At 45.4% G+C, this 27,175-nt stretch overlaps 1 protein-coding gene across 4 annotated transcripts; it reads right to left on the minus strand.

Annotated features, from left to right (window-relative positions):
* Positions 1 to 4,600: 4,600 nt before the first annotated feature.
* GJA3 (gap junction protein alpha 3) lies at positions 4,601 to 23,851 on the minus strand. Of its 4 annotated transcripts, none has more exons than XM_066365815.1 (2): positions 23,839 to 23,851; positions 4,601 to 6,918 (listed from the first exon to the last, which is right to left on the minus strand). In XM_066365815.1, exon 2 carries the CDS (start codon positions 6,899 to 6,901, stop codon positions 5,561 to 5,563), a length of 1,341 nt encoding a protein of 446 aa, XP_066221912.1. In that variant the 5' UTR covers positions 6,902 to 6,918; positions 23,839 to 23,851; the 3' UTR covers positions 4,601 to 5,560. The 4 variants fall into 4 exon arrangements, with proteins under 4 accessions (XP_066221912.1, XP_066221910.1, XP_066221908.1 ...); XM_066365813.1 differs by lacking the exon at positions 23,839 to 23,851 and adding an exon at positions 21,532 to 21,639; XM_066365811.1 differs by lacking the exon at positions 23,839 to 23,851 and adding an exon at positions 21,525 to 21,632.
* Between the last annotated feature and the right edge of the window lie 3,324 nt (positions 23,852 to 27,175).

A 27,175-nucleotide genomic window follows, 5' to 3' on the forward strand; every position in this document is an offset into this window, starting at 1 on the left:
GAACTATTTTGGGGGCTGCAGGATTTGGGCCTGCAGATGCCCTGTGTCAGCCATATGCAGCCGGCATATTAAAATTTCCTCCTCTAATAAAACTCTTCAAAATTCATCTGGACTGGGTGTCTCTACGTGAACTCAATGAAATGAGGTACAGTGCCTTTCAGAATCTGGGGTGCGGTACTTTATAACAATAGAACAGTAGCTGTGTTTCGCTGTGGCACCAGGCAGCCTCGTAAGCCTCTCAATTACATCACTTTATCTTATCTTTGATTTAATCTCATGTTGTTTTGTATAGTAATGTGCTGTACAGGTTGTAAGAACAGGCCCAAAGGCCAGGTATGTAGTTGCTGTACCACCTAGAGTTGTGTAAGAGCACTCTGTGTATTTACACAATGAGGAGATTGCCTAATGATAGATTTCTCAGAACTATTTCATTGTTAACTGGTACACTGATTGATTTACAAAAGTCTAAAATACAGTTGGTCCTTTGGAAAGCCAGTGGCCGTGGCCGTACAGGTTCTCATTGGATTTGGGCAGATGGTGAAGGAACTGTGGAGCCAGAAAATGGTGGGCCATTCCTTTTATTAAAGTATCATAACAACAGACAGATGAGCAAATAGGCAGGGAAGACCGCTTCCCTCTCTCTCAGCACCCACCAAGGCCAGCAAGGCTCCCAAACCCCTCAGTACTCCAGATTCACAGGACTCATTCTCCGGATTTACCGGACTCAGAGGCCCCCACCAACCTCGGCACTCCCTCTCTCTGCGCTCTCCAGCAAAACCCCTTCTCCAGCAAACAAGAGCAAACAATGGCCCCTCCCAAACAGGAAAGCAATCCGCAATTTGCAATCTGCCGCCCTGAGGGCAAGCTCCACAGCCTTCCACAGACTGTACACACAAGGGCTGCCCCAATACAAGCAAGCAAACTTAAACACTTGCTTACCCAACACCCTTGAACAACATGGGTTTGAATTTTGCGGGTCTACTTATACGCAGAATTTTTTCAATAAATATGTACAGTACTATAAATGTATTTTCTCTCTCATGACTTTTTAAATATTTCCTTTAGTTTACTTTATTGTAGAAATACATTATGTAATATATATAACATACAAAATATGTGTTAATTGACTGTATATGTTATTGATAAGGCTTCTGGTCAACAGTAAGATATTAGAAGTTACATTTTGGGGAGTCAAAAGTTGTATGTGGATTTTTAACTGCACAGGGCATTGACACTTCACCCCTGTGTTGTTCAAGGGTCAACTGTAAAAGGAAAACTAAACAGTCTTTGCTGGTTAGGGATACATACATGTATTGTAAAACCATAAAGAAAAACGGCATTATTAACAGAATTTTAAGATAGAAGTTACCTCTGGTGAGAAGGGAGGGTGTTGAGATGAGAAAGAAGCAATTGCTTCCAAGTGCTTGTAAGGCCAGGAGCCGCCATCATGGCCATTCACATGCAGGTTCGCATTGGATTCGGACAGTCGGTAAAGAAACCATGGAGCCAAAAACTGGTGGGCCATAGCCTTTAATCCTACCTTGCACCCGGCGGGCAAGTAAAAATACACACTGGGCTCCAAAACCCAGTCACACTCAGTGCTCACAAAGCCACTGACTTATCCGAGTTTCCTAGAATCAAAGGTTTCTAGCTCACCAACCTTATTCTCCTCCTTCCTTATCCCAGATACAAACTCTACACAGACTGGCATCTCACTCAGTACTCCGCCATCTTGGCTGCTTCTCCTGGCCTACTCCACGTGGCCTCCTTCTGCTCTCTTCTGCTCTCTCTTGCTAATCTCAGGAACCAAGCCCCAGGTTACAACGATCTCCAACACACATTAATATCACCTGGGCGATGGCTTCCTCATGTTATCTTTAACAAAGTGAGCATAATACATTTTATCTGCCCAACAGTGCTTAAAATATTGGGCACTACAAATTTTAAGAAAAGAAGCAGCACCTCCAGTGATCCTAGTGCTGGCTAAGTTTCTACAATTGCTGCTCTACTCTAGTTCTTATAGAATAACCAGATGCACTGACATCAGACACAGTGAGAAGGCCCTGAAGTTGGTGGTGAAGGAGAATGAATTAGAAGCACAAGGAACCTTTGGTGTGATGGAAATGTTCTTGACTGTGGCAAACTGTTCTTGACTGTGGCAATACACTTTTGGCGTATTCATGTGGCAAACACAAGTAACACAAATTATGTCTTTAGAGTGAATTTTACAGACAGAATGAGCCAGCCCTGGCAAGGGGATCAGCTTCTCTGATATCATATTCATTGATGCTTCAATCTGTGTCAAATGAAGTTTAGGTGACCAAGCAGTAACAAAGTTTCATTCACTCACTCACTCATTCACTCATTCACTCAGTCATTGGGTCACGTTATCAGATGCCTACTGTGTGTCAAGCCATAGTCTAGGCATATGAGAAGTCTTCACTGGACTTCTACCTACTCCTAGGTAGTAATACCCACTGTCCTCCCCTCCCCTCCTCCCTTCCATAAGTGATTCATTCTAGAGCTGACATGGCAAGTTGGGATCAGAACTTGGTATATTCTTGGCTCTTGGCCTTACACCAGTCAGTGTTATATTTTCTCAAATACAACTGCCTGGATGTCTGAGTGGACTTAGGTTTCCATATTTAACATAAACTCCAAAGCCTCTGTCTTTGTCTACACAAGTGCAAACCCGGAAAAGCGTCTTAATATCCAAGCAGTTTCTTTCTTTTTTAAAAAAGATTTTATTTATTCATTTTAGAGAGGGAAGAGAGAGAGAAAGAACAAGGAGAGAAGCAGGAAGCATCAGATCCCATATGTGCAAGCTTGGGGTTTCAAACCGGCAACCTCAGAGTTCCAGGTCGATACTTGATCCACTGTGCCACCACAGGTTGGGCTCCAAGTAGTTTCATTAGGGAATGCTTCCCAAGACACTTTGAAAGGACATTTAAAAATAGACTTACTGTATTTCTCCACGTATAAGATGCATCCCTTTTAGAAACATTTGGGCTCTAAAAACTGAATGCATTTTATACAGTGGTTGTAGACTTTCTTACTTGCATTTTCTGCTTTTTCACCATAAATGAAATTGAGGATGAGGCAATATATGAAGACAGTGATTTGTCATCAGACACAGATGAGGACAAGCTAATGGATGGGAGTTTTGACAGTGATGAGGAGTTGTATGAATTTTATGATGAGGCCTGACCTGTGGTGGCGCAGTGGATAAAGCGTCAACCTGGAAACGCTGAGGTTGCCGGTTCAAAACCCTGGGCTTGCCTGGTCAAGGCACATATGGGAGTTGATGCTTCCTGCTCCTCCCCTCCTTCTCTCTCTCTCTCTCTCCTCTCTATAATGAATAAAAAAAAAAAAAAAGAGTGCAAAGTTCAGGCATTTAAAAAAAATGAATTTAATGATGAATAAAACTTGAGTTCAATAACTTTATGTAATACATTTTTCTTCAAATTTCGGGCCCCAAAATTTAGATGCATCCTATACATGGGGAAATATGGTAAATTTCATGAGGTCTTCAGTACAAATGAATAGGAAATAACTTTTATCCCTTTAGCTGGATTTGCCAAATGGATAAGCTCCCAATTGTAAGTATCTTGTCAGCTGTTTTGGATCTTAACCTAACCAGCCACATCTCTGTCTAATAAAGGCAGTAATAAAAGATAGCCTTAGAGCCAACAATGATAGTGATCTTGCTTTTGTAGTTGAAGAGTTTATTTCTTAATGCTTTCAGTAATGTTAAAATCACTTCTCAGACTTGTGAATTCATTAAAGGGGAAATGCTTGATCATAAATCAATAATCTAGATTTTGTCAAGTTATATTTAAAATTCATTATAACAGAAATGTATATTGCTATTAAGGATGTTATTATGGTGCTCCCTTTTGGTATGAAAGAGATGATACCCTACTGAAGGACATAACTTTCCCTCCAGAGATGACACACTACCCCAATGTTCAGCCCACTGCATAGCCAGCTGAGCACACTAATGAACTAGATGCTGACTTTAATCTGAGAACAGGAATCACAGTCTTTCCATCAGACAGTTACTGAGTCACAAAAGAATTATCAGAAAATTAAAAGAATTTTTTTAAAAAGGAAAAGAAAGAAAATTAAAGGAATTCATAGAACAAGTGGATCAGTTGACAGTGTATGGAGTTGTACTAAGGGCTGACTGTGATCAGTGGCTGCTGGAGGGAAAGTGTGATGAAGGCCAGGCTCAGCATCACCCCTGCTCAATGGGTCGGACAGAGACAGAACAGCATGAGTGCGCTGCGGGAAATTGTCATCTTCCAGCCACACCCACCCACACAGCAGCCTTCCCTGTCACAGCAGCCGTCCGCGCGATGACAAACTCAGCACGCTCACGAAATCACACATGCCCTTACGTGGGGAGTGGACCCAGACACTTTTATTTACACTTTAGAAAGCACACGGCTGCCCACAAAGAATCGTTAGGAAACGTGAAGAGGTTCATGGTACAGTTAAAAAGGTGTAGTCACTCACTCATCTGTATCAATAACTTTCCTGGCAACAGCAGTTACTTTCCCATTCAAAAACTTCACAACTTCAAGTATTTGAAAGGCACTTAAGTTTTCCCCTGCTTTTATTTGGTATGTTCTCACAGGAATTAACTGGCTCATCAAGTCAAAGCATTTCTCCAAAAGAAAATTCAAATCTTTACCACTGGGAATGGGATAAATGAGCACTCCCTCAGTCAGCACCACTACAGTACTATGTTTCTTTCATTTTTCCTGAAAGAGAGAACAGGGGGAACCAGGCCTGTCTGTACGATTCAAAGCAGAAAATATTTGAAAACAAGCACAAAGGCAGCCTGCCAGTTTCATTGCCGTCTCCTCAGCTGTTAACATGATCTCAAGTGCGGCTGCATTTCCACCTGCTTCTGTCCCGGCCCCTGTGCCCTCGCCCACGAATCTCTGCCTCTGGGGGCTGCTCATTGTCATGTGTCATGAGCCTGTGCTGGATAGCCTGGGCTTCACATGCGATTTCAGAACCTCAAACGACACTACATAGTCTTGCTCTAAGTCCCCTTTTAGTGCAGTTTGGCAAATATTCCAAATGCACTTCCACCCTGAGTTACAGGTGTCGCACAGAGATAGGGCTAAGTGCAGCATGACCTTCCGGGCTGCCCAGGGGCTCTGGAGCTCAGGACAGAAAACCTAATGGCCCCAAACTGAAGTAGACACCTGCCTCTTTATCACCGCAGAACAGTCCCCCAGAGACAGAAACGCTTGCAGAGGCTGCCTGTGGGTTTCTGGGCTCATGGGATACCATAAATATCTTTAAAGGCCATCAGTCCCGCACCCCACTTTGCCTCCAGCCCCACAGAAAGCATCGACGCTCTCCCCACTCCACTTCCAACGTGAAGGACAGCAAGTGCCAGCGGGAGCAGAACCCTGACCTCTCCGGTGATCTCCACCCCCGCCAGTGCTCTGTCACTCAGGGCTCTCTACCTGCTCAGTCAAGTGCACTTTGGTTTTGGTTGCTAGAAAAGAGGTCATTATAAAGCTATCTGGGGAGACCACCCCTAGATGGCCAAGTCACTGGGTCTGGCTCGACTGCTGCTGGACTTACTGGCCTTGCTTGACCCTCTGGGGTCTGTGGGGAGCAAAGTTGGTCTGTGCATCTCCACAGCGGTGCTCCCTGCCTGCTGCCCCTCATCGGGGGGCACTTCCGATCTGCTTTCTCCCGAGATGCAGCTATCCCCATTCTCCAAGAGGACAGGCTCTTTGCCACCTGCTCTGCCCTCCTGGGGGGGTGGCTGGGGGCTGCCTGGAGGGGTAGAGGAGGAAGATGTGGACACAGGTGGGGAGACCTTCCTCACAGAAGTCTGCTGCTCGGGCTCCTGGTTGGCCCAGTCCTGCTCTGTCATTAGCAGGTGATGGCTACTATCGTACAATTTGTCAGCGTGACCCTGCCCCTGTGTCTGGGACAGGGCTGCCATGTTGAAGTCTGTTGCTGGTAGAGGGGACTTGGGATAAGCCATGGCCATTGCCTGTCCCAGGGAAGAGGGAGAGTGAGTGTAGTAAGGAGGGCACCCCACAGTGCTGATGGCTGGAACAGGGTGGGAGGGCAGTGGGCTACCCCCAGGATTTGTGGCCCCCATTCTGCATTCAGGGAAGTCTGGGCTATAGTGGTTGGTCATGCCCTGTTTTAGCTTCTTCCAGCCCAGGTGGTAGATCTCCAGCACGTTGAGTAAGAGGGACAGGCAGGCCACGACCAGCATGAAGATGATGAAGATGGTCTTCTCCGTGGGCCTGGAGATGAAGCAGTCCACGATGTTGGGGCAAGGCCACCGGTCACAGCGGTAGAGTGGCTTCAGCTGAAAGCCATACAGACAGTACTGTCCGGCGATGAAGCCCACTTCAAACAGTGTCTTAAAAATGATGTTAAAGACATAGGTCCGGAGCAGGGCCCCGGCGATGCGGATCTTGCCCCGGTCATCCCTCAGTGGGGTCTCGTCTTTCTGGCCATGGTCACTGGGCACACACTGCCCAGTGGGTCTGAGGTGCAGGCTGCCTCCCTTCAGCTGTTCTTCCTCCCGCTCTTTCTTCTTCTCTTCCATGCGCACGATATGCAGCACGTGCCCCAGGTAGACGAGGGTGGGCGTGGACACAAAGATGATCTGCAGGACCCAGAAGCGGGTGTGGGAGATGGGGAAGGCTTTGTCGTAGCAGACATTCTCGCAGCCCGGCTGCTGGGTGTTGCAGGTGAAGTCTGACTGCTCGTCTCCCCACACCTCCTCTGCAGCAGTTCCCAGCACCAGTATCCGAAAGATGAACAGGACCGTCAGCCAGACCTTGCCGATGACTGTGGAGTGCTCCTGTGCATTCTCCAACAGTCTACCAAGGAAGCTCCAGTCGCCCATTGTTCCAGACTGCCAACCTGTAAGGGGACATTCTTGTTAATATCAGGCAGGACAGGTAAGCAGTAGTCCAACTGCCCAAAGGGTCCGGTGTCATTGTGCATTGGGGTTGGTATATAGCATCATTGGGTGCTATCTTCCACTTCCCAACATGGGATGTGCTGCAAAGTTCTGCTCTCCACAGCCCCGTCTGTGTTCATGAGTGTGAATGTTTGTGTGTGCATGTACATGCACTTGTGGGTGTATAAGCATGTGCCTATGCGTGCATGTGTGTACACACACATGCCCACACCTATACATGTTTACACCTGTGTGTACATGTATGTGTCTATGCAAGCGCGAGCACATGATTGTTTAAATGTGTGTAAATGGGCATGTACATGCACACACACATGTACACATGCATGCACAGACTGGCTTTTGTGTGTATGCAGTATACAGTATTTGTATGTTTCTACACATGCATATATGTGTACATGTTGTGTTCCTATGTGCAAAGTATGCATACATGTGCACAAACATACACACACAATGACTTCTCATGTGTGTGCATGTCATAAATCTGCGTGCACATGTATGTGTACATGTATGCATGTATACATTTGCAGATATGTGTGCCTGTGCATGCCCATGTTTGTGTTTGCACGTGTATGTGCATCTTGGTATCTGTGTATATGCATGTGCTGGGCACATGTGAAGGTATATGCATGTATGTGCATGTACAAGTATGTGACATATATACTTGTCTCTGTGTGTCTGTACATATCACCCACTTTGTGCTGTGCAGAGATAAACTATGGTTTCCAGAACCAAAACAGCACCGAGCTATGCTACCCTACACAAGTGTGGCATAAATGAGACAAACACAGGTTACTTAAGCCCCTTCAGAGATGAGAAAGCAAGAGCTAAAAAGAGAAGTGATTTGCCTCAGGGACAGGGACCATTTCTGGCCTCCTAAATCCACCCTGGGCTCTTCAGGGCTCTGTCTCTACAGGAGCTCTGGGGCTTCCTGTGCAGCTGACCAGTTCCTAACCTCACTCGTTATGCTCATGTGAGGTCAGAGCAATGTGCTCCCAAAGGCCACCGCACTCGTTCCACCTTCATAACTTCTTTCGTATTAACCTGTACCTCCTCCATTTTTACTTTCCTTTGGACTTTTTCTCTTTGCACATCCCCAACAGGAGCCCATGTCTCTATCTATGAGGTGGGGACCATGGCCGTACTCAGTGATTGCCTCTCGGACTGAGGGAAGTTAGAGCTGTAGCCCCCTTTGTGAAGATGACAGTGCCCCTCAGATGCAGGGACAGAGCCCACAAGATGCTCTCCATGTCACCTCTACACACATGGGCCAGCTGCTCCAAACTGGAGAAAGACAGCCCGCCATTCTCACCACCAGTCTGTGCAATGAGGAAAGTGGGCTAAGTGGTTGGTGCACAGACAATTCTCCAGGCGAGTAAAAAAAACTGTATCAGGTTGACCCTTAAGAGGCTTAAAACATTGATTTTTAGGAATTGGTTTGAAGGCAAATAAACAAATTTTTACTCCCCGTGATCTAAAAGATATAGGCAAATGTAAACCCTCTTTTAGAGTAAACCTCCAACTCTTTGTTTTGGCCATTTGAGCTCTGTAGAGAAATCTCGGTCTTCATGTATCCATGAGTCTGCTTGCCCCTTATGGTGACGGCCATCTGCTCTACGCTGCGTGTTCTTGGACGGCAATAAGTTTCCATTGAGAAACTTGATTACTGAACATGAAACTGCTCACTCCCATGAAAGATATCAGATGTCAGGGAATTATTCTAGGATATATCCTGCTTCCCCTCCAAGCTGTCAATTCTGACTCCTACAGAGACCCCACAGCCATCCCCCTGGCTTGGAGGGATGCCATCCACCCCAGACTGTCACAAGGCCCCTGACTCTGCCCTTGGCCCTAGTCCCTCACTTCACGCTCACGGACGTCTGTCTCTGGGGCACAGGACAGAGCCATGGCCAGTGTGCACCACCAGAGGACCTGGTCCAGCATGCTGGGCAGACCAAACTTCCTGTGGTTCCTGAAACTCTATTTTTATGCCCTTGCAGGTGCTGTCTCTTCAACTTAAACATGGTCTATCTTGAGATCTAACTGTGGAGATGGGAAAATTCAGGAGAATAGAGAGCTCTAGAAGGGCAGAAGGTTTCACTGATGGAGGCTCTTAATATTAAAAGGTGGGATTTGAGCTGGGCTTGGGAGATGTGGATTTAGGGGCAGGAAGGACAAAGGGAGAGCATTGTAAGAATAGAGCGCCGCCTGACCAGGCAGTGGCACAGTGAATAGAGCACCGGACTGAGATGCAGAGGACCCAGGTTCAAGACCCTAAGGTTGCCATCTTGAGTGCGGGTTCACCTGGTTTGAGCAAAGCTCACCAGCTTGGACCCAAGGTCACTGGCTCGAGCAAGGGGTTACTCAGTCTGCTGAAGGCCTGCAGTCAAGGCACATATGAGAAAGCAATCAATGAACAACTAAGGTGTCGCAACGAAAAACTGATGACTGATGCTTCTCATCTCTCTCTGTTCCTGTCTGTCTGTCCCTGTCTATCCCTCTGTCTATCCCTCTCTCTGTCCCTGTAAAAAAAAAAAAAAGAAAAAAAAAGAAAAAAAGAACAGAGTGCCATTCCCACGGTGGTGGGAAAACTTGTGACTGTGTGACTGAACAGGGCGTCACGTTAGAAAGCAGGGAATTGAATGGCTGCCGTGAGCATGGAGCTAGGCCGTGGCCACGTTGGCACACAGCAGGCATTCAGTAAGCGCTGGTGGTGCACATGAACCAAAGGACTAGAGAGCCACTAACCCAGTTCGAGAGAGGAGAGAGATGCGGAAGGGTTGTTCAAGAAAGAAGGGTCCCCTATATAGGTCACAGGGACTCTGGCAGGGTGTGGTGACCTCTGAGTGAGTGCTGAAGGCCGAGCAGGATGACAGGAAGAGCAAATGGAAAAGAGGAAGGACAGAGAGGAGACACGTTCTGCAAACAAAAATAATGCAATGTAGTGTCTGTCCAGAGCCAGGAATGAGAGAGGTGCAAGTGCAAGAGGAGCCTTATGTGCCCGTGCCTGGTGAGCGGGAAAGTTATGGGGGGTTTAGAGAGAAGGACATGGGGAGGGCTGCCGACCTGAGACTGGAGGACGAGATGAAGACTTCGGTGTGGCGACTGTGTGCATGGAAAGCAGTGGCGGGAGATCTGAGTGAGTGTCAGCAGGAAGCTGGAGACCAGGTGAGAAGCAGCTGGGAAGGGGGTCTACAGGGTGGCTCCTCTTCGCCTGGTGAGGACCACAGTGCAAAGAGCAGTGCTTAGAGGTGGACATTGTGGGAAACGCAGCACAGGAGGTGAAGAGGAAACGGTGCTGGCTCATTGCCCTTGGTGCCTGAAAAGACGGCTGGTATGGGGTGGGTACTTCGTGAAGGACACGTGATCTGATAGGGTGGGTGAGGGCCTGAGACTGAGCAGAGTGGGAGACCAGAGGGCCTCCCTGGGTAGTGCGGGGGAAAGGGACACACTCAGTGTGTGCCGGATAGATTCTGCCGGAGAGTCCACAGTCTAGGTTTTATTAGATTCTTAGAACTTGTGTGCTCTGAAAACTTGCTTTACCCTTTTATATTTCATTTTCATTATTGTTTTCCCTTTAGTCTTCTGACAATTTTCTCTTAGAAAATTGTAACTATAAGCGGAAAGTGGTTGTAAAGACTGGACACTGCGGGGCCAGCAGAGGCCAGGCATCCTAGAGGGGTGGGGTGGAGAAAGGTGGCCCAGGACCCTGAAAGCCTGACTCCCTGTGGGATGCCCTTCAGGTCTCAGAAGGCATGTTCCCTTGAGAGCAAGGCTCAGAACTGGGGTAGCCCTGAATTGAGGAGACTGATGGGTGACTTTGCAGAAAGTGACTAACAGTTTCAATGTTTTTCAGAACCTTGAAGGATGGATGTGAAGAAGAGGCCCTGTGATCTCACAATAAGGAGGCCACAGATGGTCTTCAAGTGACCACTTAGCAGAAGGATAGGGACAAAATCAAAAGCCTGGGCAAGGGCGCCTTGGCCAGTTGGCTCAGTGGTAGAGCGTCGGCCCAGTGTGTGGAAGTCCTGGGTTCAATTCCCGGTCAGGGCACACAGGAGAAGCACCCACCTGCTTCTCCAACCTCCCCCTCTTCTTTCTCTCTATCTCTCTCTTCCCCTCCTGCAGCCAAGGCTCCATTGGAGCAAAGCTGGCTCGGGTGCTAAGGACAGCTCCTTGGCCTCTGGAATGGCTCTGGTTGCAACGGAGCAATGCCCCAGATGGGCAGGGCATCACCCCTGGTGGACATGCTGGGTGGATCCCAGTTGGGTGCATGTGGGAGTCCCCCCCCCCATCTCACTTTGGAAAAATACAAAAATACCAAACCAAAACAAAACAAAAACCCAGAAAGCCTAGGCAAGGGGTTTGGAAGCAGTATATAAGGGAGTAGTAGAGACAACACTTACACAATGAATCTAGAACTTGAAGGAGAGACATGAATGGGTAAAAGTAGCACACAGGCCCAATGGAAGCATTTTCAAGATAGAGAAGGCTGTGGGTGTTTGACATGGTGGGATGGGGTCCTGAGGGATGAGGAGGGTGGAGGGTCTGGCTGCTCACCCAGCAACCAGAATCAGTGAAAGGAAGGAGGGTGAAAGGAGAGGTGTGGGACAAAACCTCTTCACGGTGTTGATGTGACTTAATTAGTGAGTTCAAAAGGGAGGCCATGTTCTCACGCAAGGGCAGGACTTGAGCCTTGAGAAGAAAGGTAAGTTTGATAACAAGGGAATAGGGAAGAGAAGAAAGGGATGGGGCTCCCTCTGTGTTCCTTTCCCCACACACTGCATCTGTGTAGGATGCAGCATGTAGTAGTGACTGAGAGAGGCCTACTATGTGCAAGGCACTGGTGCCAAACAGAATAGAACCACAGCTGAAGCAGCATTACTTGAGTAGGAAAGACATTCCAACACAAGAGATGCCAGATGCTGTGTGTCATGGAGAGACAGAAAGCTGGGGAGGAGCATGGAGGACAATAAGGGTCAGAGAGGGTTGTGAGTCTCCTGAAAGGGTGATACCTGAGTGACAAGCTGAGCCCCCCACAGAACCAGGTTCTTAGAAAGGCACAGACCAGACACGTTCAGGGAGGCAAGGATGGGGTGGCTGGAGCAGAGCCAGCCAGGAGGAGACAGGTGGCCAAGCAGGTCAGAGAGGTGGGTGGGGAGGCAGACAGATCACAGGAGACAGTGCCAACTTAGGCTTCTGCTTTAAGTGTGCTGGGAAAGGACAGGAGGGTTTTGAACAGAAGAGTGTACTAAGCAGCTTACATCTTCAGAGGACCACTCTGGTTGGCTGTGGTGAGAATGCGGGAGGGCTTGGGCACTGGTGAAAGCAGGTCCTGTGAGGACTCTGTGCTGTGACCAGAAAGGTGGCGGTGGACACAGAGAAGGTGTTGAGAAGAGGCTGCGTCTGCAGATTATGAAGGTGGGAACAGTACCAAGTGCTGATGAGTGGAGTTCCAGGGTGGGGCTGAGAGGAGCTTAACAGGATGCCAGGGGTTTTGTCCCCGGAGAAAGGTAATTTACCAACATGAAGATACCAGAGGACATACAGGTTTGGGGCACAGAAATCATGAGTTCAGCTTGAAAATGTTACGTTGGAAATGTCTAGTAGACATGAGAGTGTGGACACAGGAGATAAACATCATCTGACCCTGCCATTGGACTGTGGTCATTTGAGGGACAGGAGAAGAAAAGATGGCCGAAGAACAAGCGCTGGTCCTCCCATGCCTGGAGGCTGAGTACAGAAGGATGGGCCTGCAATTAAGCTGACCCTAGAAAAGGCCAGTTTTAGTAAAGACTTGGGAATGGCTTAACAGCAAAGGTGGGGTTTGTATTATACTGGATTCCCTTTTGTAACAATATATTGAAACTAAAGTCATTGTTACTTGACTTACAAATTAGACATCATATAATGTGGACTAGGGCTGGGCAAGTCAATTTTGTGTCAATGTTTGTAATTTCCTGGAACACATTGAATAGGATTTTGAGGGTCACAAGTAGGCTTAGCCAGAGAGAGTTCCATGTTCATCAAGTGTCTGCTAGGGTTGGGTATGGCTCATGGGCAGCCCAAATGCGATTTTTCACCATTCCTGATTTGGTGCAAATCTTCAAGGACATAGTAGGTTGAACTTGGCACAAATACATTACAATGAAAAGGTATATCTAATTAAATTTTCAGCCAGTGAAAAAGTTCCAATAGCTTCTTTCAGCCCTTACCTGCCTGATTCAAGTGGTCACCCTTAAGACAGAAATTTGCTAATGCCAGGAGACCTAGCCCATGGTGTTATGTCATTTTCACACCTTTTTCATAATTCTGTTCTGACTCTTGAAAAAGGAAACAGAATTCAAAATAAACTTGTCAAAATAACAAAAGACCCTTCCCCTCTTCTACTCTTGGAATTGACCCCAATATGTAGCTTTGAATTACCAAGACCAAAGAGCGACATGGAAATCAGGCCGTTAGAAGCTGGTCCAGAGTTAAGGCAATGTAGAAAACTTCACTCACTCCCATAGAAGAGCATGAAAGGAAAAAGCAGAACCTTTGAACTTGCAGATTAAATGACATGTGACATTTGTTTTCCATCTCCTGAAGAAAAGGACTGAAGGTTCCCCATGACAATCACACCCACCAGCGGGACACCTAACGGCCTCGATTCTAGATTTACGTGACTCCGGGTCGCTCATTCGCTCATGTCTCCCACTGTGTTGTTCCAAGTTATCAATCATCAGTTTTTCGTTGCTACACCTTAGTTGTTCATTGATTACTTTCTCATATGTACCTTGACCGCGGGCCTTCAGCAGACCAAGTAACCCCTTGCTCGAGCCAGCGACCTTGGGTCCAAGCTGGTGAGCTTTGCTCAAACCAGATGAGCCTGCGCTCAAGCTGGTGACCTCAGAGTCTTGAACCTAGGTCCTCCACATCCCAGTCCGACGCTCTATCCACTGCACCACTGCCTAGTCAGGCTGCAAAAGGTTTTATCCTTTTATTTCTTCCATGTGAAATTTAGGTATAGCTTGTCAAGTTCCACAAAAATCTGAGACATGGTTTGGATTGAAATTGTGCTCAGTTGATAGAAGAACCACATTGACTTCTTTACAATAGATTTTCCCACTAGTAAGCACCACATTTCTTAATGAAGAGTTTCTGTTTGACCTTCACTGGTGCTCTAGGACACTGCCCTGCAGGTCTCACATACCTTTCTTTCCTTAGATTTATTCCTAGATACTTAATCATTTTTCTAATTTTTTATTCTAAATTGTTTTTGCATTAAAATTCCTGATCATTTGTCACTGGTACTTAGGAACTTATCTTTAAATATTAGTCTGATATCCAGCAACCTGTGAGGAAGCTCTTCCTCTTGTCAGGAACCCTCATGGTTAGCACAGTCCTTTGGATTTCTGTGGAAGACACACATCATGTCATCTGCTACTAAGGACAGGTTTGTGTCTTCTCCTAACTCAAATTCTTATTTCTTTTTCTTGTCCTCTAGTTCTGGCCAGGGATTCTAGCACAATGTGGACCACTTTTTTTTTGTACTATTTCTGGATTTTACTGTGAAAGTTATTTTATTCTGAAAAATGATACATTTCCTAAATAAACTTTTATCAGAATCTCCTGTAAAAGAGTTTAGGGACTAAGATCATTTTTTGAGGGGGTTTGGAGGAAGACTTGATTACAAATTGAATTTCATTAACTGTTAACCAACAAATGAAGGTTTGTTATTTCATAAGTCAATTTAGTCAAATTTAGTTTACTATTTCTGAAGTCAAACTTTTAAAAAAGTTTTATTTTACCCGTTTCAAATTTATTGTCATAAAATTATTCATGGTATTTTATTGTGATTGAAACTAGGTGGTATTTATAACTGAGTTCCTTTGTTTGGTTCCACCTACTCTTTTTTTTGTGTTTGTGACAGAGACTGAGAGAGAGAGACAGAGAGAGGGATAGATAGGGAGATGTGGAGAATTAATTCTTTGATGCGGTTCCTTAGTTGTTCATTGATTGCTTTCTCATATGTGCCTTGATGGGGGGGGGGGTCTGCAGCAGAGTGAGTGACCCCTTGCTCAAGCCAGTGACTTTGGGCTTCAAGCCAGCGACCTTTGGGCTCAAGCTGGCAACCTCGGGGTTTCGAACCTGGGTCTTCCACGTGCCAGTCTGATGCTCTATCCACTGCCTCAGGCCAGATATTCTTTATTTTATGTTTGGTTCCAAATATTATTTATTTTAGGTTTCTAAAATATAAGTCTTTGTTAGAACCAGCTTTGATATGCTTAAAATGAAATAGGATTTATTTTGTTATTTTTTTCAATGCCATATCACATATGTATATTTATAGTATATAAATAAATCTACAAAAATTCTTGTGGGTCTTTTAAATAAATATAGATTTAAAAATATTCTAGTATTATTATTATTATAAAATACAGATATATAATTTAAAGGTACCCTCTATCTTAGTGTACATCTGTGTATTTCCAGGGCTTTTCTTCCCTAATTTTAAATGGAAAAAGAGATGGGTCCTATTTACTTAACTTCTCAATAATCTAACATCTGGTAGGAAACAACACTTTCATCCAGAAATGATAAAGCATGAATTTATTAATGATTCTTTATTAATGATTCTAAAGCACTTCTGGGATTATATAGTTTTATTGTCAAAGAATAAATATGAAGAAACATAAAATGGTTTTTAAATTCCTTTTTTTAAAAGAGACACAGGAAGGGAGAGAGGGGGTAGAGAGAGATGAGAAGCATCAACTTGTAGTTGCAGCACTTTAGTTGTTTACCAATTGCTTCTCAGGTGTGCCTTGACCAGGGACTCAAGCCAAGACGGTGACCCCTTGCTCAAGTCAGCGATCTTGGGCTCAAGCCAGTGACCTTGGACTTCAAGTCAGTGACCTTTGGGCTCAAGCCAGTGACCTTGAGATCAAGTCAATGATCCTGCACTGAAGCCAGTGACCCCGTGCTCAAGCTAGCATTCTTGTGCTCAAGACCACCAGAGACCTTGGGGTTTCAACCCAGGGCTCTCAGCATCCTGGGCCAATGCTCAACCAACTGCGCCACCACTGGTCAGGCTAAATTCTATTTTTAATCTACTTATTTTATTTATTAAATAAGAATGTATGAATGTACTTATAATAGTGCCTGCCACTTACATATTATTATTATTATCCTTATGTTTTCTGTTTCCTATAGGAATTTGTATCACTTATGAACACCTGAAAAGTTATACTCTCTTAAATCTGTATTTGCCTACGGTAAACATGATTAACACTTTTCATCTTTAGTCAAAGGAAAGAACTCATCCTTCTCTTTAACCTTCTGTGACTTAAAAGCTTAGTGAGAGCTAATTTTAAGTTGGAAACAATTTAAACAACTGTGTTAGTTGAAAACAAATGTCTTCTATGTTTTATGCTCAAGAATGGCAAAATTAAAAATACATATAACATCCCTGGTGGGTTGGCTCAGTGGTAGAGCACTGGCCCAGCGTGTGGATGTCCTGGGTTTGATTCCCAGTCAGGACACACAGGAGAAGCGTCAATCTGCTTCTCCATCCCTCCTCCTCTTGCTTCTCTCTCTCACTTCTCCTCCTGCAGCCATGGTTCGATTGGAACAGGTTGGCCCTGGCCACTGAGCATGGCTCCATGGCTTCACCCTCAGGAACTAAGAAGAGCTGGTGGAAAGCATGGTCCCAGCTGGGCAGAGCATCGCCCCCTAGTGGGCTTGCCAGGTGGATCCCGGTCAGAGCACACCTAGGATTCTGTCTCTCTGCCTCCTCTCCTCTCACTGAATAAAAATAAAAATACACATAACTTTGTATTCACACTATTTCTTCTTGAAATACTTGAATGAAGTAATCATTCCTTCCAGAAATTCATATTAAATTATCCTTTCCACAGTTAGTGTTTTAACATTCAGAGAAAAAATTAACAGCCAATCCAGTTTCAGTTCAACTGACAGGAAACTGTAGATAGTCTGGAATGTAACTGGACATGTGACTGTCTTCCAAGGCTATTTATGCCACACTGGCTGCCTTTCCGACCATTCACACATCTTTCCTGCTCCATTACTCTGTCCATATCCTGTCCATTATTAAATTAATAAGGTTTTTAAGTGACTTCTCTGAAGATTTACAAACACCACTAGACTTTTTCACTTATTTAAACATTTTCTTTAGACATTTCACTGATGTGTTCATTTGAACACACACATTAATCTTCAAAGTTTTAATAAGTGAATAATTTTAAAAAGTCACTACTCTTAAATTGAAAATGAATTTAATAGTACATCACTTTCTTTTCTATTTATTTTTTTTAAATTTTTTTATTTTTTTACAGAGACAGAGAGTGAGTCAGAGAGAGAGATAGACAAGGACAGACAGACAGGAATGGAGAGAGATGAGAAGCATCAATCATTAGTTTTTCATTGTGCATTGCAACACCTTAGTTGTTCATTGATTGCTTTCTCATATGTGCCTTGACTGCTGGCCTTCAGCAGACCGAGTAACCCCTTGCTGGAGCCAGCGACATTGGGTTCAAGCTGGTGGGCTTTTGCTCAAACCAGATGAGCCTGCGCTCAAGCTGGTGACCTTGGGGTCTCGAACCTGGGTCCTCTGCATCCCAGTCCGACGCTCTATCCACTGTGCCACCACTGGTCAGGCAGTACATCACTTTCTAAAGGGTTGCTGAGGCATTATTTATTATAATTATAATAAATAAAATTATAGGGTTACTTTGGCATACCACTGCACTGCATAGAGTCTTATCATATTGGCAACACAAGATAAATCAGTCTAAAGAGCACACAATGCATTGACTATAAACACAGCATGGTCAATTAGAAGGTAATTTCTCTATATAAATCCAAAGTACATCCTTTAGGAATCTTACTCCTTAACTATGGAAGAAATATGGAATCATAACAGGTTAGAACTAGAAGAATCTTAGAAGTGGTCTAGTTTGTCCTCCTCATTTTACAGATTGGGAAATGGAGCCCAGAGAGGGTGTGCTGATTTTCTAAGGTTCTGAACTCGCAGTTCTGAAGCTGGTCCAGCATAGCTTCTCCTTCCATGCGTCTGCCTGGAATTATACATCAGGCTGACTAGTCAGATGACAGCATTGTCTTTTGAGTTATCTTTCTCTACCACACTTTAAAATATGTTTGGAAACATTAGTTAGACTACATTTTAAACTTTGACTTTTCTTCCAGTCCAGAGTGTTTAAAATTGTTAAATATTAGTGATATGCTAACAACAGTTCAGACATTATCTTTACTTTTGCTTAGCAAATGAAACCTTTCAGCCTTATAATTATGGTATTTTAGTCCTCTATTTATATTCCTGACACAAATCACATCTTTCAAAATGTTTTCTGCGTTTTCAGAAATAGCACTTTCTACAGTATACATATAATTTAACTTTTCTTATTCAACTCTATTTCTATTAGTATATAACCAGAAATCTCTTCTATATTCTATGATAAAAGATTCATTTTAGAGCTTATAGGCAATTAAGTCTCATGAATTAATGAGCAATAATTTATGGAAATAATCAAGTAAACTGAATGAAAAACATTAAGTGATTTTTGCATTTAACATCATTAGTTAACAGCAATTTAAAGTAAACCACTACTTCTTCAAATTAAAGAAAATGTAAGAGCGAAGAAACTGTTGACATTAACCACTGCCAAGTTATACCTTTGAAGATGCAGAGGTTTTACAAAGCAAGCAGTAGAGTACTAACCTAGTAATCATGATGAAGAATTTCCCACCACTGGAAGAATGAAAATTAAGATTAAATTTAAATTCACTATTTTACTGAAATTGCAAAAACATAGCTTTTAGAGACACATGTGTGCTGTATACAGTCACATATATTGGGTATCTTTCCCTCTTTAATTGGGGAAACATTAATCAAACACCTATGTCTGTGGCACTGTCAATACTAAAATAATTAGGATATGGTGCTTACCCTCAGGAGGTTCGTTCACAATCTAGGGGAGAGGCAGATATTTGTAAAAAACTGATCAAAATCAAAATAATATGACAAATGCTACACAATGTTGGTAATGGCCACGATTCAATAGAGGGGGGAGGGGTGAAGGAGACTTTACAATAATCAGGTCAGACCCAGGGTTTCGTTACAGGGTCAAATGTTTCTCAGAGGCCTTTTCACTGTTTAGAATGTTCTGATAATACTGCTCTGGCCGGGTAGCTCAGTTGTTTAGAGCGTTGTCCTGATACAACAAGGGTTCTATCCCCAGTCGGGGCACATACAAGAATCAACCAGTAAGGCATAGGTAGGTGGAACAACAAGTTGATGTTTCTTTCTCTCTCCCTTCCTCTCTCTCTCTAAAATCAATAAATTAAAAAATTTGCCTGACCTGTGGTGGCGCAGTGGATAAAGCATCGACCTGGAAATGCTGAGGTCGCCGGTTCGAAACCCCGGGCTTGCCTGGTCAAGGCACATATGGGAGTTGATGCTTCCAGCTCCTCCCCCTTTCTCTCTCTCTCCTCTCTAAAAATTAATAAATAAAATTAAAAAAAATGTAAATGACATATTTTAGTACATTACACAAGCTATGTGTTTACTAATGTACTTATGTGCAATACTGAAATAAAATCCTAAAAAATGTATGTCCTATTTCATCTGTTAGGTGCATTTCAAGTAATAGTAACATCCTAAAGACTAATTATTGGTTAAATTCTTTGTGTGAATGAAGTTTTATAAAATGGCTGTGATAAATACAGAGAAGTAATTTTAAATTTCATATGTATAGTGTACAAGTTATTTTCATTAAGAAAATAACTATACATGGTGTGAGATGAATAATTAGATTTATTGGGATGATCACTTCGTTAGTTACATAAATGTCTAACACAGTAACTGGATTGCACACCAGAAACTAACATAATATTGTACATCAACTGTAATTGAAGACTAGAAAAATTATTTTAAAAAGAAAATGAATACCACTTAAAATATAAGTAACATTCAAGGAAACTGGGTCAAAATTTACTTTCTCATTAGCAAAACATAATTTTCTTAAATGCTGTTAAGACAGCTTTGAAGCCCTGGCTGGTTGGCTCAGCGGTAGAGTGTTTGCCCGGTGTGTGGAAGTCCAGGGTTCGATCCCCAGCCAGGGCACACAGAAGTAGCGCTTATCTGCTTCTCCACCTTTCCCCTTATCCATCCATCCATCCATCCATCCTCCCTCCCTCCCTCTATCTCTCTTTCTCCTCCCGCAGCCAAGGCTCCATGGGAGCAAAGTTGGCCTATGGCGCTGAGGATGGCTCCATGGCCTCCACCTCAGGTGCTAGAACGACTCTGGTTGCAACAGAGTAATGGCCCAGATGGGCCGAGCATCGCCCTCTGGTGGACATGCCGGGTGGATCCCGATCGTGCACATGCCCCCCCCCCCCCCCCCCCCCCCCCCCCCCACACACACACCAGCTTTGAGCCAGCTAACCTTTGCTGGCTACCCTAAACAGCACTGTCTGGTTGTTATAACAGTATAGCGTCTGAATTATTTCCCAGGAACACATGCGCTCCCCTATTAGATGCTCATCTCAACATGAACTGAACTGCTGCGCCCATACAATATGGGACAAATTAGCTGATGTTGACCTGAACACACTGACCTGAGGGAAAGCAATGCCTCTCTTCCTCTCTGATCCTTTCATTGTTTTGCAATACTCCTCATGGCACACGGATGGACTGCCAGTGAAGTGACACACACATCGTGTTGTCATCATTCTTGGGTCCCAGAGACCAACGCATAATTTACGTCTCAGCTGTTTGCATTTAACCACTTTTAAACGGCATGTTTCGGCGACAACTTGATAAAATAAATACCGCTAACTCCACTTGTCACTAAAGTCTAGGTCACAAAAATTCATACCCAGGAGCTCCACATTCTAGGATGAGTCCTGTCCACCGGAGTGTGGACAGCAAAGCAAGTACTGCGCGTCCCTGACACTTACGGTCAGGACAACCCCTAAAAGAAGGGATCACTGTCAAGTCAGGTAAGTTTCCCACTCTTGTACTTGAACGCAAAGTAACCAGCAGACAGGTCAAGAATCACGTCCTGCACGCTTGCTAAAGGGTTACCTTTAAAACATTCCATAAAGGGATGTAGGAGGCAACATTAGTAGTAACAAAACCAAGAGCTGTGCAGAGAGCCTGGCGCTACTAGACCAGCCTGGGGTGTCCTCCCTCCCTCCCCGCGGGCCTGTGTCCCCTGAGCCTCCGGGGTTTAAAAAGTCCAAGTCGTGCTTCCCGACTGACCGGGGAGACACCCTCCGGAAAGCATTTCCCCTCAGCCTCCGGCCACCCCTAGGAACCCTTTACTCAGCTGAGAACCCGGCTCTGCAGGGACCTCCAGCAGCACAGGGACCTCAGTTATCCCAAAGGGACCGCAGGAAGTCCCGAGCCCCGCTCTCCAGCCCTGCTGCGCCCACAACTTCCCGGGGTGCCCAGCAGAACTCCCAGAGGCTGGTTCCAATCATCCGCTAGGGTCCGGTCCCCGGTCCGGCCACGGCCTGCGATTACCTCTTACCGCCTGTGCTGGCCGGCGCTCCGCCGAGCAGCGCTCGGCCGCTCTGGACCTCTACTAGCTCACTGCGGCTCCACCCGTGCGCCTCGCGCCAGGGCCCGGCCTCCCTGTCCCGGCGCGCATTCCCGCGGCCCCCGAGCCCCTCTCCCTGGCCCCCGCCGCAGCTGCTCTGCGCCCCGCCCTAGTCCCCAAGCATCAAGCCTCCACCCTAGTTCACGCCAGGCGGCGCCACCGAACCGTGGGCCCCAATATGGGCCAGACCCGGCAACCACCGCTCCCCGCCTCCCGCTCCCCTTGTACGCATCCCTTGCCCCGAATTCCGCACCCTGACACTCAACCCACTCCCGCACCCCCACTGCATTTCTACTTGCTCCCACCTCTCCGCCAGCATTACTCGCCCCTCGCCCCGCCCGGTTCGGGACTAGCCCCAATCTCCAACCCCACCCACCTCACCCATCCCTACCGCCTTCTGCCTTCTCACGTGGCAGCGGGGCAGGGCTGCTGTCCCCTGACAGCCGAGGGGAGGCAAGACCCTGCGGGAGTGGTCAGCATGCTCGTGCGGGGCGCTGGGGACACAGTCCCGGGACTTTAAAGAGCGCAGCCAGCCTGGCTCCCCTCAAGCACACTCACCAGGGCCACGGTCTCAGGGGCCTCTATGCTTTTTAAGAACTTGGCCCATGTGACTTGCTGAGGGGACAAGGAGGTTTCCTGCTGTCACTAGTTGCCACTGGTCCTGGTGACCGTGCAGGAGCGCGGCCTAAACTGCTGGCCTCCGGGTGGAAGTTTAACGCCTGCCTTCTTGCCTCTTCAGAGTTGACATCCCCGCACTGGGAACCGGCGACACAGGCCCAGAGCAAGGAAGGACTGGCTGCAACTGTGCCAGCTGGTCTGGTGGGTTCAGGCCCCTCCGCAATGAGTCACTCCCGGACCTGGTCCTCAGAGGTCTTTCATAGGTATTAGGGGACCGAACTTCGCTGGCCATTCTAAAGCTGAAAATGAGCTCAGCTCTCTTTACAAGTGGTGGCTTTATTCCAGGAATGGGGCAAAACTGGAGTCTCTGGTTGTTTCCAAATCCCTATGGAGCAACCTCTCTGGGCTGCCTTCATCAGGGCTGAATCTGTCTGATTAGCAGTCTGCCTGCCCTGGAGTGTTTACCTGTCCCGGTGTCCCAAGGAATCTCTTCCCCTTGTGAAACTTGGAGGGGTGTGTGTGTGTGTATGTTGTAAGTGGTAGTTTTGTAGACCATTTTTTTTCTTGAGAAATATTACTTGAGAAGGTTTTCACATATTCTTTTTTCTCTCTGAGAAGCACAAGAGTAATTTCTACTTATTTATATTTTTCATCACAAAAGAACTAAAGTTTGTAATACTTTTAGTTTCCTTACAACTATTATTGGTATTTTTGGGGTAATAAATGCAAATAGACTATTGCTATTATTTTAAACTTTTTGTTAAATAAATATAGTTAAAATTATTTGTATTGAAAAGTTAATATAGGAGAATATAAAGTCAAAAGTGGAAGTCCCATTTATCAGTCCTGTTCCAAAGTGTCAGCACTCACATCCTAGAGCATTTCTGTCCAATCTTTTCTATGCCATTGAAATCATTTCTCCCAAGGGTCATCAGATACAAAAAAAATAAACCATGAAAGATGGCAGGAGCCTGACCAGGCGGTGGCGCAGTGGATAGAGCGTCGGACTGGGACGTGGAGGACCCAGGTTCGAGACCCTGAGGTCGCCAGCTTGAGCATGGGCTCATCTGGTTTGAGCAAAGCTCACCAACTTGAACCCAAGGTCGCTGGCTTGAGCAAGGGGTTACTCAGTCTGCTGTAGCCCCATGGTCAAGGCACATATGAGAAAGCAATCAATGAACAACTAAGGTGTCGCAACGAAAAACTGATGATTGATGCTTCTCATCTCTCTGTGTTCCTGTCTGTCTATCCTTCTCTCTGACTCTCGATCTGTCTCTGTAAAAATAAATAAATAAATAAAAATTATTAAAAAAAAAAAAAAAAAGATGGCAGGCTTTTGCCAGGAAAAGACCAGACATAAGTGGTTAGTTTGGCTTCTTCTATTTCTTTGAGAAGCAGAATAATCCATCAAGGGTTCTATGCTACTTGGTCATAGAACTGGGTGACCAGTTTCTCAGATCCAAGGCCCAGACTAGAATCTGCAATGCAGGGAAGATGCTGGTTGCTGCTCCCTGCTGTCAGCAAGGCTCTCTGCAGGGCACTGCCTCTTTCCAGGCACCTGGGGCCCCCTTAGGATGGCAGGGCCCAGCCAGCACCAGCCTCCTTAAGACCCTCCTGTACCTGCACAGGCACATCCTCCTCCGTCACACCTCCTGGCTCCATTGCTCTGGAGGTTGTATTTCCAATCTGTAGCTCTCTAGCCATTGTTGCTTTGTTAGGGTGACCATGAAAATGAAAAACAAAAACACATGTAAACGTACACTACTTCCTCTCCTAAGTGGTACAATGAGCAGCATTAGCAAACTGCTGTGAGCTCAAGGTGACAGTGAGTGGCTTGTCACAAGGTTCTCAGGTCAGTTTTTCTTCAGGTTTCTGTAAGTACTCTGCCCCTGGATTTTGGCATCTCACCATCTAGACCTGTAAAGGCCACAGCCCGATGATTTCTTAGTCATGATACATCTGTGGGGTTGGGGTGATCACTTATTTTAAAACCTATTTTAAATCATCACCTCATAACACAGAAAATCTTTAAAGATTCAGTGTTATTTGGCTTTACTTCTCTTATATTGTTAGGGGAAAATCACCTAACATAGTTCATTCAAATTTTTCAGTCCCTTTATTGTGATATCTATTTTTCCAAGCCAAAAATATAGGTTGAGGCCAATTTTGAATTATAATAACTGAAGAAAGCATGACTTTTCCCATTTGCTTTGATCTTTGCAAAAGAGATTTCAACTGGAATAGATATTTGCACACCCATGTTCACTTGCAGTGTTGTTCACAGTAATCAAAAGGTGAAAACAAGCCATGACCATCCACAGATGAATGGATAAACAAAATGGACCTATATGTACAATAGGACATTATTTATTCTTAAGAAGTTAGGAAATCATGTCATGTGCTTCAACACAGATAAGCCTTGAGGACATTATGCTCAGTGAAATAAGCCAGTCACAATATGATCAATACTGTATGGTTCTACTTATGTAAGGCACTCAGAGCAGTAAGATTTATGAAGACAGAAAGTATATGGTGGGTGCCAGAGCTGGGGAGGGGGTAGGGAGTTACTGTTTAATGGGTACAGAGTTTCAGTTTGGGAAAATGAAAAAGTTCCACACAATAACATGAATGTACTTGAAAATGTACATTTAGGCCATGGCCAGTTGGCTTAGTGGATAGAGTGTCAGCCCAGTGTGCAGACATCCTGTGTTTGATCCCCAGGCAGAGCACACAGGAGAAGCTACCATGTGCTTCTCTTCTTCACCCTCTACCCTTCTCTCTTTTTTCCCCTCTCAAGTGGTTTGTTTGAATGTCAGCCTCAGGTGCTGAGGATAGCTCTGTTGATTTAAGCATTGGCTCCGGACAAAGGCTGCTAGATGGATCCCGGTCAGAGCACATGCTGAAGTCTGTCTTACTATCTACCCTCTTCTTACTTAAAAAAAAAAAAAGATAAAATTCTTAGTGTTGAAAAATGCAGTAAAAATATCAATAACTCCAGAGCAGACAATGCATATAAAGACTTAGCCCAAAGTTTGGCACATAGCAAAAGCTTAATAAAGGTTACCTACTAAGTTATGACATCCATACACATGCTATTTGAGGAAAATACACAACCCCCGCACATAAACATGCCACATAGGCAACTTAAGACTAAATCTTTCTCCTTTCCAAAAAAGCCCTAGAATTTGCTTTTCCCCCAAAATAATACAAAAATTGAAACACACAGAAAATCTAACACCCCTACACAAATATCCAATCCTATAAATTATGCTACAAAAGCTTCATGTAAAGAATGGAAACACTATAGACACAAAGAAAGTGTTCTATAGGCTTACCTGAAAGCAAATTGCTTCTACCTGATAAAGGTGAAAACTCTTAGGGTATTTGCAACAGAGTTGTTTGAAATAAACCTAAAGAGGAATTTGTCTTTTTCAAATCCAAGTTTCTATGTACTCAAAGCTCCCACTTTTTAACTTAAGTAGCCTGTTCCCTTCCCCTGTACGTTGCTTTGGCCCAACCTCTACCCTGAGGTCTTCAGCTCCTCTAGTGCTCAGTCACTTTTTCCTCCTCTTTGAACCTCATTTTCCTTACCTGTAAAATTGATGTCTGCTTGTACCTTTCCTATAATTCTTTCACCTACTCAATAAGGCACATGAAGTACCATAGTTAAAGTCTTTAGTGGGAAGGAGCTATTAAAATTTTACTCATTGTGCGGTGAACCCTAGACTTTCTCGGTTGGCCCTGGTCCACTAGCCCCTGCTCCCCCCCCCCCCCCCCACTATTTCCCCATGTGAACGTCAAATTACTAGTAGTTACCAATGTCCATTTTTTATAGTTAATCACCAGCGGTTCTCAACCTGTGGATTTCCGATGGCTTTAGGCGACCCCTGTGTTTTGGTCGTTCGACCCCCGCCAGGTCGCGACCCACAGGTTGAGAACCGCTGGTTAATCACCAATTCACGAGGTTTCTAGGCTTCGTGCATTTCCTGCACACACTTTCTCCCTGCCTTACTATGTGAACTCCTATTTATACTTTCAAATCCTGCTTGGGCAGCCCCCTGACAAGGTCAGTCATCCCCTTCTGTGCTATTTCTGTGCCACGTCCATTCTTTTTTTTTTTTTTTTTTTTTTGCATTTTTCTGAAGCTGGAAACAGGGAGAGACAGTCAGACAGACTCCCGCATGCGCCCGACCGGGATCCACCCGGCACGCCCACCAGGGGCGATGCTCTGTCCACCAGGGGGCGATGCTCTGCCCATCCTGGGCGTCGCCATGTTGCGACCCTCCTGGGCGTCGCCATGTTGCGACCAGAGCCACTCTAGGACCTGGGGCAGAGGCCACAGAGCCATCCCCAGCGCCCGGGCCATCTTTGCTCCAATGGAGCCTTGGCTGCGGGAGGGGAAGAGAGAGACAGAGAGGAAGGCGCGGCGGAGGGGTGGAGAAGCAAATGGGCGCTTCTCCTATGTGCCCTGGCCGGGAATCGAACCCGGGTCCTCCGCACGCTAGGCCGACGCTCTACCGCTGAGCCAACCGGCCAGGGCTGTGCCACGTCCATTCTGTGGGTGCCACTGCATTATCACCAGAGCACACTGTGTCTGAGTCACTCCTATCAGTATACGTGTCTGGAGGACGAGTTCTATGTCTTGTTCTTTGTGTCCTAGTGTCTTGGAGTGTTTGAATCCAATCCACTGTTTTTATTCTGGCAAGAGAAGGAAAGTACTTTTAGCTTAGTTTTAAAAATCTATTTAGCTAGGTCTAGTAAGCAGCTAGTGTGAAAAGTCGTGTGTTCATTCAGGTCTTACCATGCCTCTCCCTCTACAGTCTCAGCCTGAAAAGCAGAGGGGGCTGGAACTCAAATGCTCATAGGTGTTAACAGACTATATAGACTTACAAAATGAAGGGCACGTTCCCAAAGAGAGAAAACTCTTATCCCAGCCTGCTGTTCTCTTACTGAAATG

This window comes from Saccopteryx leptura, chromosome 2 (genome assembly GCF_036850995.1).
Source record: "Saccopteryx leptura isolate mSacLep1 chromosome 2, mSacLep1_pri_phased_curated, whole genome shotgun sequence".
In the NCBI taxonomy this organism is placed as follows: domain Eukaryota; kingdom Metazoa; phylum Chordata; class Mammalia; order Chiroptera; family Emballonuridae; genus Saccopteryx; species Saccopteryx leptura.

What these genes read in the sequence shown, in the direction of transcription:
- GJA3 (XM_066365815.1), bottom strand. Translation starts at nt 6,901, where the DNA reads ATGGGCGACTGGAGCTTCCTTGGTAGACTGTTGGAGAATGCACAGGAG.